This window comes from Trichosurus vulpecula, chromosome 4, assembly GCF_011100635.1.
Source record: "Trichosurus vulpecula isolate mTriVul1 chromosome 4, mTriVul1.pri, whole genome shotgun sequence".
In the NCBI taxonomy this organism is placed as follows: Eukaryota; Metazoa; Chordata; class Mammalia; order Diprotodontia; family Phalangeridae; genus Trichosurus; species Trichosurus vulpecula.
The window spans coordinates 165,130,826-165,148,416 of record NC_050576.1 but is presented as its reverse complement, the minus strand read 5'-3'; the positions used below and the strand labels follow the sequence as shown (position 1 = coordinate 165,148,416).

Below are 17,591 nucleotides of genomic sequence, written 5' to 3'. Positions count from 1 at the left end.
ATAGTTTTCTCATATATAAAACAAGTAGGTTGAATTAAATGATCTTTAATAGAAACTTAGAGTTGAGAACAATCTTAGAGATTATCTAATCTAATTCCCAGTGGCAGATCCAGGACTAGAATCTTATCTCCCTATACTGTAATTCTGCTAAATGGGGAAATTTTAAATGTAATTGTTGAAAATTCTCCCAAATGTTTAATAGATGTCTCAAGATTCTGAAAATGTCTTCCTGTTTCATTATCTCATTGTAAACTCCCATTGCAGATTCAGCACTTGAAGAAAAGAAATGTGTGACCAGCAGAAGCAGCCCCAGTTCCTGCCATGTTGTGTGACAGGCTCAGCTTCAGGGCCCATCCAAACTACCCAAGGCCCTGCTCCATCCCAGGCACAGGTTTCCTATGGGAGTGGACCAGAGCCATACCAGTCTAAGACTTCCTTTGTAAAAGGTGCCTCTTCTTTCTTCCAGAAAGGTCAATCTAAGAGTTCTTGTGTGAAATGTCCACCTCCATGCCAGACTACCTATGTCAAATGCCCAGCTCCATGCCAAACAACCTATGTGAAATGTGCACCTCCATGCCAGACAACCTATGTGAAATGCCCAGTTCCATGCCAGACTACCTATGTCAAATGCCCAGCTCCGTGCCAGACTACCTATGTGAAATGTCCAGTTCCATGCCAAACTACCTTTGTGAAGTGCCCACCTCCATGTCAGACTACCTATGTGAAATGCGCGCCTCCATGTCAGACTACCTCTGTGAAATGCCCACCTCCATGCCAAACGCCTTGTGTCAAATGCCCAGCACCTTGCCAGACCCAGACTTACTACGTGCAGGCTCCCTCTGTCCAGTACTTGGCACCACAGGGCATGGTGCCATCTTCCTACTATGTTTCCAGTTCCTGTGGCACCACTTCCTGCCCCACTGCTCCGATAAGCTTTGGGGTGAGACCTTTGAGGCGCTGGATTCGTGGGCCCCAGTGCCGTGAAGACATAGGCTGTTGCGAGAATTCTGGCTGTGGTGAGAATTCTGGCTGCTGCAGCTCTGGCTGCTGTAGTTCTGGCTGTTGCGAAGGGGGGTGCTGCTGCTTGGGAATCATCCCCATGAGAGCCCGTGGTCCTGCCTGCTGTGCCAATAATGATGAAGATGACTGCTGCTGTTAGTATCCAACCTTTGCTGCCATCTCCTTCTGCTATATCCCTATTTTCTACCAGCTGACTCTTGTTTCACAGGAGCAATCCCAGTCCTCTCATACCCTACCCAGAGATCCTGAAACCACAATGGTTGGGAGGAGGAAGGGGATAAGAAATTCCTAGCATGTTCTCTGTGCTATGCTTGCTTCTTTTTAAAGGCTGCCTGCTAGAGATAGATCAAAATAATAAAAACTTGTGCAACAATAAAACTGAGAATGCAATTTATAGCAGTTCCCTGTGTGGTCATTTTCCCTCTGCTTGACTTCTTCAGGATCTTCTTACTTCTTTCTGCACCTGAGGAGGAGGTGGACCAAGTTTGTCCTAGAACAAGTTCCCAGTTTATTCTAGAACATACAGAGAATAGTTCCATTTAAAATTGCTCAGGGGATGGGATGAAGGTCTCTCTTTCTAGCTAAAAGCCCTCTCTTGACCACTGACAGAGTAGACAGTGATGAAGGATCACAGGGTCATAGATTTAGAACTATATATGAACTTAGGCAGCTAAGTTGTGCAGTGGATAGAGTGCTAGGCCTGGAGACAGATAAGGCTCATCTTTCTGAGTTAAAATCTGGCTTCAGACTTACTAGCTGTGTGACCCTGGGCAAATCATTTAACCCAGGGCTGTCCAAAATGCAGCCTGCCTACAAGCATAGAAATTTACATAGATGCTTTAGTAAATGAAGCTGAGCTACTGCAGATCTCTCCCTAAAATGGCAAATCAAAATATATTGTCTATTGTTTCAATAAAAACCTAGAGTTGGACAGCCCTGATTTAACCTGTTTGCCTCAGTTTCCTCATCTGTAATATGAGCTGGAGAAGGAAATGGTAAACCATTCCAGTATCTTTGCCAAGAAAGCCCCAAATGGGATGGTGAAGAATCAGACACAACTGAACATGACTGAACAATACTAGTCCAGTGCTGAAGGCCTGAAGTAGGGTGATGACTGCATAAATGAAGAGGAGAGATACATATGAGAGATGAAGAGGTAGAATCAATGAGACTTGGACACTGATTAAATGTGTGGGATAAAGGAGATTTGAGAATGAAGAGTTGAAGGGGATTGTGTAAAGAGTTGAGGATAACTCTGAGGTTGTGAACCTAGGGGAATAGAAGGTTGGTAGAGCCCTCAGTTTCCTCATCTGTCAAGTGAGCTGGAGAAGAAAATGGCAAACCACTCCAGCATCTTTGCCCAGAAAACCCCAAATGGGGTCATGAAGAGTTGGACACAACTGAATATCTACCTACCTATGACCTTAGGGAATTTCTGGTCTATTCCCCTCATTTTACTGATGTGAGAAATGAGGACTAGAAAGGTTAAATAGCTTACTGAAAGTCACACAAGTAGTAAGCAGAACTGGGATCCAAATGTTGATTCTTTTACTCCAAATCCACCCCTTCTCTCTCTTCCTCTACTATACTGTTGCTTGGTTAGTTGTTGTCCTTCCTTCTTGAAGAGAACCAAAATGACATGACTATGTTGGAGTCAAGGTGCAGTGTGTCCAAGACTCTACCACAGGTTGGGCACAAAAAGTTCATATGAACATTTAGAGTGGAGATGTCTTTCAATTTTTGCATCTCACCTTTCTTTTGTGCTACTGCAATCGGCTTCACTCATAGTAAGTGAACTTATCCACAGCATTCGATATTTCTCCATTTGCTGTAACTGATGATCCATGTATGGATGGTGTGGCGCTGGCTGGTGGAGAACCTGTATTTTCTTGGTGTTAACTGTTAGGCCAAAATTAGCACAAGCAGCAGAGAACTGATCCATACTCTGTTGTATCTTAGCTTCAGAGGTTTCATTGAATGCACAATCATCTGCAGACAAAACAAATCATGCACTAACTCTCCCTCCACTTAGTAGTCTTATAACCTTTTCAAGTTAAACAATTTACCATTAGTGTGGTAGCTGACTTTGATGCCTGTTTCATCCTCATTGAAGGCATCTGACAACATTACTGAAAGCATCATGATAAAAAGCATGGGAGCAAGCACACAGTTTTGCTTCACTCCATTGGTGACTGGGAAAATGCAAGAGCATCATTCATTATCCAGAACCCAGGTAAGCATGTCGTCATGAAATTGATGTACAATAATGATGAACTTCTCTGGGCAATCCAATTTTGACATAATTTTCCATAAGCCCTCACAACCGACAGTATCAAAGGGCTTGGTCAGATGGATGAACATTGTGTACACCATCACTGTGTACATCAGTACACCAGCTTGTAGAAAACACAGATAAAACCTATTTTATTGATAATGAAGCCCTCTATGATATCTGTTTCAGAATCCTGAAGCTGACCACTCCCACATATGGTGACTTGAACCATCTGGTGTCACAGCATGAGTGGTATCACCACCTGCTTACATTTCCTAGGGCAGCTTAATGCTGACTTGCATACAGTGGGAGCTTTCTGTCTGTGTTTCTTTATGCCTGGCTTTGCTCCGCTGACTAGCCACGGTAGCCAGCAGTACCATGCTTTAACCGTGCCAGAGCTCACCTAGCAGATGTTTGATGCAGAGAACATTATGCCTGTTTGTGATCCACAGCATGGTAGCCGTGTTCAGAGGTCACATGTTCACGAAGGAGGTAGATGAGCAAGTGCTTAATGTTCAAAACAAGAACAGAAGTTACTTTGTTGAATGGATCCCCAACAATGTGAAAACGGCCATTTGTGACATCCCATCCTGTGGCCTGAAAACGTCTGCCACCTTCACTGGTAATAGTACTGCCATCCAACAGCTCTTTAAACGCATTTCTGAGCAGTTTACAGCCATCTTTCACAGAAAGGCTTTCTTACACTGGGAGAGGGCATGGATGAAATAGAATTCACTGAAGCAGAAAGCAACATGAATGATTTGGTTTCTGAGTAGCAACAGTATCAGGATGCCATAACTGAGGAGGGAGAATTTGAAGAGGAGGCTGAAGAGGAAGTGTCATAAAGCTGTGTGTCCATTACTCTGTAAATATTGTTGAAAGCTGTATGACCTCTTTTTATTCACTCACAAGCTTGTTGTTCTGACATTCATGTCTCACTATATTTTGCACTTGCTGTTTTCCTGTTCTTTGACATAAAATTCTGTACAGATAACACTATTAAAGCATTTTTCACAGTGGAAAAAAAGGCCATTGGGGTAAAGTGACTTGCCCAGATCTCTTTTCTGTTTCTGGCATTTTTCCTGGAGTTGTCAGGCAGCAAATACCATAATGGCCCTTTCCGAAGTCACACTGGTTCTCAGGTAGATGACTCTCTTCCAGGTGAAGGATCAGCCTAATAAGGAGGACTCTGGCAAGAATCTTGACAGCAACGACTGAGAGAAACCCCACCCGTCACCTCGTGATTGTCAGAGGACAATTATTTCCTTTACCTTTATAGAGATAACAATGGAGGCATCCTTGAACTCCTGGGGGAATAACCTCCTCTTGGCATATAACCCAGAAAATTTATGTCAGCTTTTGTATGAGCAGTGGAACTCCTGCCTTGTAAATTTCAGCTGAAATAGAATCAGCACCAGGTGCTTTGCCACTGGAGAGGAGCCTAATGGCATTTAAAACCTCTTCTTCAGTTGAAGTTCAGCTAGAGGGGGATTGACTTCAACCTGAGGAATATGGGCAATGGATTCAGAGAACACTTTGGAAGTGTTCAGCCCATCTCTTCAGAATCATTTCCTTATCACCAATCAATGTGGCTCCATTAGCACTGAGTAGTTGAGAAGCACCATAGGTCTTTGGCCCACAAAGACCTTTCAAGGCACCATAAAAGCACTTTGGATTGTTACTATCAGCATAAAACTGAATTTCATCTGCCTTCTTACTGAGCCAAGAATCGTACATCTCTTTTGGCCAGGCCTGCACAACCTGTGGCCCATGGGCATGCCAAAAATTTCGGGGGTCCGTGAAAAATGTAGAGGATATTTTCCACTACATTTTTTGCGGGCTGCATGAAATCCTTTGGTGGGCCACAGGTTGTACAGGCCTGCTCTTAGCTTTGCTTGTACTTTACTTTTGATGAAGTTAAATGCTGCTTTCTTAGAGGCGGATGAACTATCTTGCTGGTAAACCCTGTGGAGTTCTCATTTTTTGTTTAGCAGCTTCTGACTTTCCCTATCATTGTTGTTAAACCAATCTTCATGTTTGCAAGTGTTCTGGCCCAGATGAGTAAATGCAGTGCTATGCACCAGAACTCTGAAAGCTGCCTGCTCCTTTTCTGTTCCACTGTTGGCTCAGCTTTTCCTCCACGTTAGCAATGGAACTGTTCCCTCAGAGAAGCACTCTAATGTTGACATTAAGAATTCTGATAGTTGTCTCACCTTGGGGCTGCCACTTTTGTTGAATGTGAATATTTAGCTCGGAGAGGATAAAGTTATGATCAGTTCAGCACTGTGCCATGTATCACCATCATCACTCTCACATCTTGTCTGTCTCTTCTCCTTACAATGACACAGTCTATTAAATGCCAATATTTGCTGCGAGCGTGTTTCCATGAAATTTTATTGCATTTAGGTAAAGAGAAACCAGTGTTGGTGATGAGAAGGTCATGAGATGCACAAGTCTTCGGTAGTAAGTGACCATTGCTGTTGCTCTTTCCAATTCCATTCCTCCCTAGGACTCCCTGCCATGTCTGGTAGTCTGTGCCCACTGTTGAATTAAAGTCACCTAGAATTATAAGTTTGTCCTCTTTAGGGACATTGAGGATGAGGGTCTCTGAGTCTTTATGAAATTTTTCTTTGATTTCATCAGGGTTCATCGTGGTGGAAGCATATGCACTGATGATGATGGTATGGTGCTTTCCTGCAAGTGGCAATCTCTTTGTCATGAGTCTGTCATTCACTCCTTTTGGTAGGCATACAAACTTGTTGACTAGATTAGTTTTGATTGTAAAACCTACACCAGCCTCATGGTGCTCCTTTTCATTGTGGCTACTCCAGAAAACCACGTAGCCAGCTCTGACTTTGGTAAGCTGGCCTTCATTTGCCAGACTTATTTCACTCAGGGCTGCCATTTGGATGTCATACCTGCTGAGTTCTCTCACAACAAGATCTGGTCATCTTTCAGGTCTATTGAATTTCATGTTGTCCATAAGCACACATACATTCCATGTACTAATGGTAAGTAGAATCATCTTTGCATAAGCATGTGTACTTTTTTTTGTTTCATCCATAGGGTGGGATCCCCGACTGCCACAGTAAGCAGACCAGGGTTAGATGAAGCGGACAATTTTTAGGGAACCTTTTCTAGTCCCTTCCTCATACTTGGAGGTGAGCAGTGTTATTCTTAAAAAAGGCTGCTCAGATGCCCAGGGGGCTCCTGAGTTCCACTGCTCCTTCCAATGAGAAGACAACTCTATGACCTGCACGCAGGGTTGTGACTACAGGTCCCAGTGTATCTACATCTGCTGCTTTGTCACTTGTCTCTTGCCACAGGACTTTGAGATAGGTAAAAATGGTAAAATGGTATGGTGATGTCTTTTGATTCATGCATAAATTGGATTTAAGAGAAGCAGAGTTGTACAAAGTCGTAGGCCTCACCATCTCTTTCAGACTCATCTGAGTCAAGACAAAGTCAAGACAACAAATGGTGACTTGGGATGGAGTCGATGACCTTGGCATCTTTGATATCTAACCAAGCTCCAACTGCTCCATAAAGAATTCTTCACAGTCTCAGGGTAGGCATCCCCCAACTCAGACCCCTCAGTTACCCTCAACCTGGCTTACCTCACCTGCCCAGATGATTTTCTGGGGTGTGGCCATTGTACATACTACAGCTTCTTGGAGCCACAGGTGAGAGTGGAGTGCCAAGTGGACCCCAAAGGTGGATAAGCAACCCTGCAAAGGGCTCAGCGGCCCTCATACCAGAGGTACTAGTCTTCCCTGAGCATACCTACACCCCTCAGGCATTGCTACCCTTGACTGTAATGCAGGCTTCTTGGCTTCTCTGGTTTTGAAGGGTATGTGAGGTCACCACCTGAGTGCTTGTAAATATATACTCAAGTTAGAAGAATGGTCTAACAACAGCCCCTTGAAGGGCTGGGTTCCCAGAGGCCAAAAGAACTCTCAAAGACCAACCTGTAGATCATGTTAGAGAATACAGTTTTAGCTCTCTCCCTGAGATCTGTAGCTTCAACCAAGCACAATGAAAGAGACTTCTACCTAGAGAAAGAACTGATGGTGTCTGAATATGGATTGAAGCATACTTTTTTTAAAAATTTCTTTATTTTTCTTGAGTTGTTGTTTTTGTCTGTGTTTTCCTTCACAACATGACTATTATAGAAATGTTTTCACAGCTACACATGTATATTGAATTGCTTACCTTCTCAATGGGGGGGGGGGGATGGGAAGGGAGGAAGGGAGAGAATTAGGAACCCAAAAGTTTTAAGAATGAATGTTGAAAATTGTTTTTACATGTAACTGGGGAACAATAAAATACTAAACAAAAGCTAAAAGAAAGAAAAAGAAAAAAAGAGACTTCTAAGTCCTACTCTGTACAAAATTTCATTAACACATACCTGTTAATAATAGGTAAAATAACAATAATGATACTACCTTATGATAGGTATGAAAATAATATTAATATACACACTTCTGCTGAAACTGCCCGAAGTTCTTAACCTCTCGCCTGTGGACTTGTTTCTGAAAAATATTTTGATGAATATGTTTCCATATAATTGGTTTCCTTTGTAGTACTATGTATGTTATTTTATGCTTTAAAAAATATTATTCTGAGGAGGAGGTTCACAGGCTTAACCAATCTGGCAAAGGGATCTATGATGCATAAAGGGTTAGGATTCCTTGGATTAAGCCCTCAAAGCTCATAGAAGTTATCCACTGGCTATAGATTAGTATCCCACCTAATTGAGGACCATTTCCTTATGGCATTCTAGTCTTCTTGTTTCATCAGAGGAAGAGAAGAAGAATCTACCAATGGATTCCTTTTCCTCTATTGGTATATACTGTTCAAAGAGGTATGCATTCATAGTCTCTGTGACCTCTACACTCACCCAGGGTAAAAGCTCACAATCTATATTTGAGCTGATGAGTCTATACCTTTTCTGTTGCCTGGAGTGGGTTATCTCCTCTTAAAGAACAAAACCATTGTATTTCGATTAGTAGGTACAGAGGATCTTGTAATATGGATGGATATTGTGAATGGCAAATAGTACAAATATATTTTATTTTGGAAAAAAAGTTTACATATGTAACAGGACACTTTGGAAACACTCTCCCTTAACCATGTTACTGAACGCTTTAAGCACAAACATCCTCCTCTTCAGTATGTATTTGGAGATACATATTAAGGCCTGGTCACCTAGGTGTAAACAACATAGAATGAATTCACCATACACAGTTCTGATGGCAGTTCTAGCAAATTCGTGGTGTCCCTCCTGGAAAGGCTGCTTCATCAGTCTAACTTGAGTTCTTAGCAGCCAGGACCAAAGGAGAAGGTCAAACAAGTTTTATGAACCCTTTAAAGTGAATTGCCAGTGTTCCCTTTAAGTATGTTAAGAAACAAGTAATGATAGAAAGACACTGTTTAGAAGTTATTCTTCTCACTTTGGTGTAAATCTTTTTTGTTTGTATTTGTGATTTAGGCTAATTTCATAGCTGAGTATCATGTTTCAGTTGACTTTGGTGCGGGAAACTGGAAACTGCTGGCATAAGGCCTTGAATGTGGTTTCTGACATTGTTTGACAATTCTCACTAATTGCATAGTCTGATACTAATTTTTGGCATGTTCTTTAATTTTAATACATTCCTTGACAATTCATGCATTATCAGTAACAGTAATACTGCACTTCTTTGTGACTAACCAACTGAAAACTGCCATCTTCACAGTAATGGCTCTGAATCCAACCACCTGAGCTGTAGGTGGTGTGATGGTAACCTTCCACTCTGATGTCCAACGACTGTTCCAGAAGATTTTAGGATGAAATTGGTAGTTCTCAATACAGGCCATAACAGTCTTCTGCCCATCTATTATTTAGCATAAACAGTACAGAAGCCATTGGATGGTATTTCACACCATTGTCACAGAATTCCCTCCATAACTTCAGAGCTCTGTCTGTGTCCTCGGGTTGGGGACCACTTGCTTCTTTCCATAAGTGATCAAATTTAAAGAAAACTTTATATCTTGGATCTACAAATTTGGCACTACTGAGGTCACCATGTTCTGTAATTAAGACCTGATCATCATATCCTTCTATCTTGACTGGAGTGAACTGTTCCATATTATACTGGGTGAATGCGTGAGCTGCCCCTTTCCTGAGAAGATTGTGAATGTTAAGTGGTAACAAGACATTGTTAAACACTCAATAAATTCTCCTGGGGGGGCATGAGGGATGAACTTGGCAGCTATCTGTACCTTCTCCTCATCCTCATCCTTCTCTCTTGATCCTTGAAGTCAGCTGTCTTGGGCCGCTCTCTCTACTCTTTTACTAATCTTCAATCTCTTCCTGTCTACTAGTTGCTTCTCTAGCCTACAAAAACACCCATGCCTCTCCTGTCCTCAAAAAACCTTCATTAGATCTATCCATCCCTTTGTTGTCGTTCAGCTGTTTTGGTCATATCTGACTCTTCGTGAGCCAGTTTGGGTTTTCTTGGCAAAGATATTAGAGTGGTTCGCCATTTCCCTCTCCAGCTCATTTGACAGATGAGGAAACTGAGGCAAACCAGGTTAAAGTGACTTGCCCAGGGTCACAGAGCTAAAGAAATTTGAACTCAGGAAAATGAATCTTTCTGACTTCAGACCTGGCACTCTATCCACTGCACCACCTGGCTGCTCACTGCTGATGCTCACTTCATCTCTCTCTGACCTGTGGCTAAATTCCTTGAGAATACTCTATAATTGATGCCATCACTTCCTTTCCTTTCTCTTTCTCATCTTAACGCTCTAGCATCTGATTTTATCATTCATCTGAAATTTCCCTTTCTAATGTTACCAAGGATCTCTTAATTGCCAAATACAACAACATTCATTGCTCAACTTCCTTCCCTCTTCATCTCTCTGAAAACTTTGACACCATAGATCATCTTCTTCTCCTTGATACTCTCTTCTTTCTAGGTTTTCCTGACACTAGGCTCTCCTGGTTCTACTTCTGCCTGTCTGACTGCTCCTCCTCAGTCTCTTTTTGTTGTTATCAGGGTCATGCCATAACCTATGGGTGTTCCCCCAAGGCTCTGTCCTGGTCCCTTTCTCTTCTTCCTCTATTTTATTTCACTTGGTGATCTTATTAGCTACCATGAATTCAATTATCATCTCTATGCTGAATCATTCCTGGATTTATTTTAACAGCCTTAACCTCTCTCCTGACCTCCAGTTTCCCATCTCTAACTGCCTATTAGACATTTTGAACTAGATGTCTTGCAGATATCTTAAACTTAACAAAACTGATCTTATTCCCCCCTCTAATGTCTTTCTTTTTTTTAACTTTACATTCAGACTTTGTTTATTCTTTTGAGGCCCCATTTAGTAGATGGAAAATCACTTTTAAGGTATTAATTATTTGTACTTCAATCTTTTCATTAGCATGGGTAGGCCTCATTATACCAGTGTGCTTTGCTACACCTCTTAATCCTGTACAATTTTTATCCAAGTTTTTCAATAAATCCTCCATACATAGAGAATCTATCCAATTTGAAGAAGACAATCTTTTAATATTTCATGGATACTAGTGAACTGAGTTTACTCTATACATGGCCTATTTCTCTATCCAGGCATACATGTTCTTAATAATTCCTATATTAAAGAATGTTAAGATGAAAATTTGTCAATAAAGCTTTATTTTGCTGCTTAAAATGAAACTATCTTTGTATAGAGCAGAATATATTCACATACATTTCTAAGAATAAAAGAAAAGGTACTCCAAAAGTCCTGAATTGCAGTCAGTCTATCCCAATTTAGATACCTTTTGACATTCTCAAGTCTTTTTTCCATTTTAGTCTTAAGTAGATTATTTCTGTTTATTTTGAGTTTTAAATTACTGTGGACCCCAGAAATTTACCATATGTTCAGTTTCCACCAGTTTTATTTGTCAAAATATTACTTTTTAAGTGTTTGTCAAATTATTCCAGAAATACTATAAAATTATATATATACATGCATATATATCTATAATACATTAGTTGAAAGAGCTCTTAACAGCCTACGTGAATGAAGTTTTTTCCTAATCAAACTTCACAGTTTGTCCTAATAGTACATATTCAATAGGCAATATCAGATTAGTGTAAATCATTAGGAAGCTTGAGAAAAGATAATTCTCTCTGAGAAAATTAGTTTTTTATAATTTAATAAAGTACCTTTACCTAGGTTCAGGCAACAGGACAGATCTGCTTTGAGGTTGTGTTGGCATAAAGCTGTGATTTGTTATAAACTGCTGGAAAGTGATATAATCTCGACAATGAAAATAACAAGTAAGAAATATGGAGAAAGGAAGGATGATATTTATTCCAGCTGGAGGAAATTTTGAGTTATAACTCTCTTCATCTTTCTCATATCCTTGTTGACTTGAAGGATTTTTGTCTCTGGAAGTTAGCTTCAGGTATAAAAAGGAAACTAATTTCTAACAGATAATTTACTGAAAGTTTTGTGGATAATGCACAGACTGTGAATGTTTTAAGTATAAAACCTAAAATTTGAGATTAAAAAAGTTGTACCCATTCTTTATATCTTGTACTTTTGCGATTTTTTATATTCTTTTATTATTCAGTAGTTAGTTAAAATCACTGGAAACTCTAGTAATTTTCAGTTTTTCTTGATCAGCACAAAGTCTTCAAGACTTACTCCCATTGGATCATATCAGAAAATTTGACACATTTTGGACTTTTTGTCATTACCAATATTTCCTGGATCCTCTTCAGATTTGGAAGCTGTGGATCACCATGTTAACAAGGTTATTTTCAACTCTTTACACCTTTTGGGTCACTGTTGGCTTCTCACTGCTTTTCTTCTTTTCTTTCATCACCTTCATCTTTGCTTTATATCCATCAGCTTGGGATTTCCACTCCACCCTGTTGTTTTGAAAACCATCCAATGTTGGTGTAATTTCTTTGTGAAACTGGGGGAATGCCTTGTATACAAAAGTACACACAAAATTGATGAAGAGAACTTGGAGTTTGGGAAGTTTATCTTCCTTTTGTCTGTCCATCATGGGAATTGGTTCTTGCTTCAATACTGTTCTCTCCAGGTCTAGCTAATGGGAGCCCCATCCAGCTATTCAGTGAAGAGTGGGCTGTCCATTACAAATGCCTAAAACCAGGCTGCCTCAGCTTTTTTTTTTTTGAGAGGGGAAGGCAGGGCAATTGGGGTTAAGTGACTTGCCTAAGGTCACACAGCTAGTAAGCGTGTCAAGCATCTGAGGCCATATTTGAACTCAGGTCCTCCTGATTCCAGGGCCGGTGCTCTACTCACTGTACCATCTAGCTGCCCCATGCCTCAGCTTTCTTAAGGTGGATGGCAGCAGGCAAATATTGTGCAAGCTCAGAGGATGGGGCTCCTATTGGTCAGTCCTCTGTTAACAATAACAAAACAAATTGTTTGGGTAAAATCTAAAGACCCTAGCTCTCCAATCTTCCTTATTTTCCTATTACTGTTGAGAGCATTACCATTCTTCCAGTTACCCAGGCTCAAAACCTAGATATCATCATCAGCTTCTCATTCTTGCCCCACCATAGTCAATCACTTACCATGTCCTGTCAGTTCTTCTACCTTTATTATATCTCTCATATCGGCCTTCTCTCCCCTGACACTGCAATGTAGGCTGTCATTACCTCATGCTTAGAGTATTGCAATAGCCTTCTGGTTGGTCTCTCTGCCTCAAGCCTCACCTCATTCCAGTTCATTCTCCACTCAGCCATTCACTTGATCTTAAACTGCAGGTTTGACTGTATCACTGCCCTTTTCAATAAACTCCAGTGACTCCCTAGTGCATCCAGGATCAAACTAAAAATCCTCTGCTTGGCATTCAAAGCCTTTATAACCTGACCTCCTTCTACCTTTCTAGTCTTCTTATACTTCTTGTTCTTCTCCATGTACTCTATGATCTGGCAACACTGGCCTCCTTACTGCTCCTTGAAAAAGACACTCCATTTCCCCACTTTGAGCATTTTCACTGGCTGTTCCTCATGCTTGGAATGTTCTTCCTCCTTATCCTGGGCTCCAAATTTCCTTGGTTTATTCAAGTCTCAGCTAAAGTTTCTGCCTTCTCTAAAAAGTTTTTCCTTATCCCCATTATTGCTAGTGCCTTCTCTCTGTTGATTGATTATCTCTAATTTATCTTCTCTATATCTTGTTTGTACATAGTTATTTGCATGTTGTCTCTCCCTCCTCCATTAGACTGAGCTCCTCAAGATCAGGGGATGCATTTTGGTTTTCTTTGTATCCTCAGTACTTATCATAGTGCCTCTCACAGCATAGATGTTTATTAAATTATTGTTGACTTACTGAAGGACTCATTTTAACAATGCAAATATTTATGCTTCAAGTGTTATTATTTTTAAAAAAAAATAAACCAGAAGATAGCCATGTGAAAACAGTCTTACTGGAGCTCTCTCACAAGCTTTGTCAGATACCTATAAAAAAGTGAAACTGCGCAGATTTGAGAGAGTTAGAAACCATGAGCAGTCTGAGTGGGGCAAATTTCCAAGCCAGAAGACTCCAAAAGGCCGATGGGATGAATCTGTAGGCTGGGAGAGCGCTAGGTGTGGGTAGCTGCTCCAGACAGCACCAAAGTGGAAGCAGCTGCTGAAACCAACCAGAGAGACAGGCTGGGAGAAAGTTGGGTGCCTGAAGCCAGCGGAGATCCCCAGGCCTCCCGACGGGGGTCTGTGGAAGGGATGAGAGGCAGCAGCGCAGTGCCACTGGCTGTGAGACATCAACTCCTGAGGCTTGCAGCCCAAAGGTATGAAACTGCATCTTCTTGAACTTCCGGGAGACATAATAGCCAGGTAAACGGCTCTAATCCCTCCCCCCTGACCCAGAGAATTCCTTGGGAAAAAACGCTGGAATAGTGGAGACAGAAGTGGGGCTTCAGTGGCCGAGCAGTGGGAGTTCCTGAGTCCCAGAGGGGCAGAGCCAGCAGGGGTCAACACCAGGAGCCCAGACATATCCTTCCACCCCCAGGGGAAGTGGAAGACAACAGCACAAACAATAAACAGCTGAGACCATTGCTGAAGGGCAACAGTGCTGGAGAGCAGCCCCAGGGGAAGAAGAGACTTCAGGCAGCCAGATCCCTCCCCCACACCTCAGGAAACTGAAGGCTATAATACACAAAGCCAGTAACTAGACTCACAATCCCCAGAACAAGAAACCTGGGATAGAGAGCCCTGAGCCCCGAAAGCAGAAGTTCGCTGTAAAGCCAGAAAAAAGCTAACCAACTGAAGAAACATACACACACACACACACACACACACATGCACACACACAATAAACCAACCCATGTTAGATTCTGCTTTCTGATCCATTTGTCTATTGTTTTTGGTTTTATTGCTTTTATTGATGAGTTGATTACATTCAAATTCATGGTTATGATTGTCAATTGTTTATTTCCTTCCATCTTGTCCCCTTGTCTCTTTCCTCTCTTTGTCTCTGTTCTTCTCTTTACAAAGAAGAAAGTAATGAAAGAGGAATTTGCCTAATGCTTGTAATGTATAAATTACACGATTGGTTTCTTCTGCTCTGTTGCCATTTTTCTTTTTCCTATCTCCTTCCCTGAATCATGGTTTTTTTGTTCTTTCTTTCTTTCCTTTTAATACTCATTTTACACTCATCCCCCTCTTATTGTGGAGTTTGTTTTGCTTATGACTACTCTATCACCTATCCTGCTCTCTCTCTTAAGCCCCACTCTTTCCTCTCCCTGTCCCTATCTATTTCCTGGTTGAATTTCTATACTACCCTCATGTGTGTGCAAGTGAAGGCAGGTGTGTTAGTATATTCCTTCCTTTGTCTGGCTCCAACGGAAATGAGGTTCATCATTACATGAGGTAGAATTCCCTCCCATTCCTCTTCCTTTCTTCCCCAGTATAGTCCCCTATTCCTCCTATTTCCTTCTTTTACCAAGACCACAAAAACAGGACAAAACTACTCCCATACTTACTACCAACCTTATTTAACTTTCTCTATGGCCCATAAAGATAATCTCACAGTGAGAGAACACTTGTTTACTCATTGTCACATCATCTCTTCCAGTTGAACAAATGTGTATATTTTTCTGTTTCTCTTGACTCCTGGGTTCTAGTCTTACTTCTGACACATGCTATCTATGTTACAATGAGAAAGTCACTTAACCTCTCAGTGTCCACAAGCAAAATTCTAAGGCTAAATTACAAAAGAATTGCTTATGTGTATTGGTGAAAGCAGTTTCCACACTAGGAATTTCCTAGACCAATGAAATAACAGGTCATTGTTCCAAGAAAATCAAAATGTAATTGCTGCTAATGAGTAGTTTGATTAATAACCAAAGTCTTGTTACTGGCCCCAGTCCCTCTATTAGGGTCAATGGTTAAAAAGAAGAGGAACTAATGTTTCATTTTCTTTACCGAGTCCCTAGAGTTTCATCCCTAGATAGGAATAGGTTTGAGACCTATGGTGTAACTACATTTCATTCTTTGTCATTGATGCCCATGGCACTCTACCCATCTGCTTGCCAATGACTAAGGTCACAGATCTATGTCACCTGAAGTGTCAGAGCATACTGGTGAGCAAACATATTGGCCCGAATGGGGTAAGAGAGGGGGTGGATGAGAATGTAGAGCAAAAGAGGCTGGAAAGTATTGGAGCAGGAACCGCACCCCTAAATTGGCTGACAGCCTGCCCTCGTGCCAGACGCATGCAAAATTCCCATCTCTGCTGACTCCTCCATATTTCCCTGCTCTCTTTGTCCATCATACAGCAGATGGCTAATAAATGCTTATTGATTGATTGATTTTTCTCTTTATTTCTCGTGAGAATATTAAACATCTTTGTTGTTGTTTAGTCATTTCCGATTCTTTGTGACTTCTTTTGGGGATTTCTTGGCAAAGATACCAGACTGACTTACCATTCCTTCTCCAGCTCATTTTATAGATGAGGAAACTGAAGCAAATAAGGACTTGCCCAGGGTCACACAACTAGTCAGAGTCAGGCCAGATCTGAACTCAGGAAGATGAGTCTTTCTGATTCCAGGCCCAGCACTCTATCTACTATGCCACTCAGCTGCCCACTAAACATCTACTATTTTACAAATTGTGACCCTTCATTGAGGAAGCCCCTGAGGACAGTCCTGGACTATAAATCTGTGTCCTCAGAAGCAACACATATTCATTCCAGTTCTGGAGAGCAGAGACTGTTTCACTTTTGTAGCTATATTCCTGATGCCTGGCATATACTAAGCACTTTAATAAATGATTTTCATTTATTCATTCATACTGAGGAGTTGAGGTTTCACAACTATGGTTGTGAAGTAATGATGTGTAAATAGGTGGCTCCACTTTTGTTCCTTGCTTTGCAAGCCTTAAAGCATTACATAAATGTTAGCTATTATTACCATGGCTATTATTATTATCACTTCACAACCTTAGGAATTATTCTGTCAGTTTCCTTGCATATATTATAATAATACCTCAAATAATACTCTAACAACAAGTAAACACCCCCAATGATACAAAGCCAGCACTTGGTATAGACCTCATATGAATGGACCTCATATGAATGATGCCGTCCATAAGGATGGCATTGATTACTGTGGCCAAAATAGAGGCCTTGGGGTTTCAAAATCAGTGGTGTAATACTTTTATTTGATCTCCTTTTTTCTATTCAGTAGACTAATTTCCATTTGCAAATCTTAAAATGCTATGTAAATGCTATCATCATCATCATCGTCATGGTTGTCATCATTTCACTTGGTCCAGCAGGGAACATTGGATGATCTCACTTAATTAACACTAGAATGGGATGAATATGTTTTTCTCATATTTTTATCTCTCTCGTTCAGGAATTAATTCTCTCATGACTATTCTGTTTCTAGTATTAAACAATTAGATGAGTCAAATCAACACGCATTTATTAACATGTGTTTTTAAAGTCTCTATTATGGGCTAAGTATCATGAAAAGACCAAAATGAAACCATCTGTGCCCTCAAAGACTTGTCTGTACATTTTATCACGGAGACAACATGCACACCTATAAGTATATACAAAATAAATTCAAGGTAATTTTTGGAGCTACTAGCATCTGGGGAAGCAGGAAAGGTCTCATGGAGAAGGTAGTACTTGAGTTGAGAATTTAAGGAAAGTTGGCATTCTAAGAAGCAAAATTGAGGAGGGAGGACAAAGGCATGGGAATAAAAAATGAAAAGTCACATGTGAGAAACAGCAAAAAGACCAGTTTGGCTGACGAAAAGAGGGTATTCTCATCCACTCTCCTTTT

The 17,591-nt window shown here is 40.9% G+C and overlaps 1 protein-coding gene and 2 pseudogenes across 2 annotated transcripts; 2 read left to right on the top strand and 1 right to left on the bottom strand.

Annotated features, from left to right (window-relative positions):
- The first annotated feature begins 286 nt into the window (after positions 1–286).
- C4H1orf68 (chromosome 4 C1orf68 homolog) lies at positions 287–1,159 on the top strand. 2 transcript variants are annotated; one of them, XM_036753815.1, is made up of 2 exons: positions 287–373; positions 482–1,159. In XM_036753815.1, exons 1-2 carry the CDS (start codon positions 287–289, stop codon positions 1,157–1,159), a joined length of 765 nt encoding a protein of 254 aa, XP_036609710.1. The 2 variants fall into 2 exon arrangements, with proteins under 2 accessions (XP_036609710.1, XP_036609709.1); XM_036753814.1 differs by having other exon boundaries at positions 287–1,159.
- A 2,242-nt stretch (positions 1,160–3,401) lies between these two features.
- LOC118846916 lies at positions 3,402–4,137 on the top strand (annotated as a pseudogene).
- A 4,604-nt stretch (positions 4,138–8,741) lies between these two features.
- Positions 8,742–12,913, bottom strand: LOC118846915 (annotated as a pseudogene).
- Between the last annotated feature and the right edge of the window lie 4,678 nt (positions 12,914–17,591).

Coding starts and splice junctions, on each gene's coding strand:
- C4H1orf68 (XM_036753814.1), top strand. CDS start 287: ATGTGTGACCAGCAGAAGCAGCCCCAGTTCCTGCCATGTTGTGTGACA.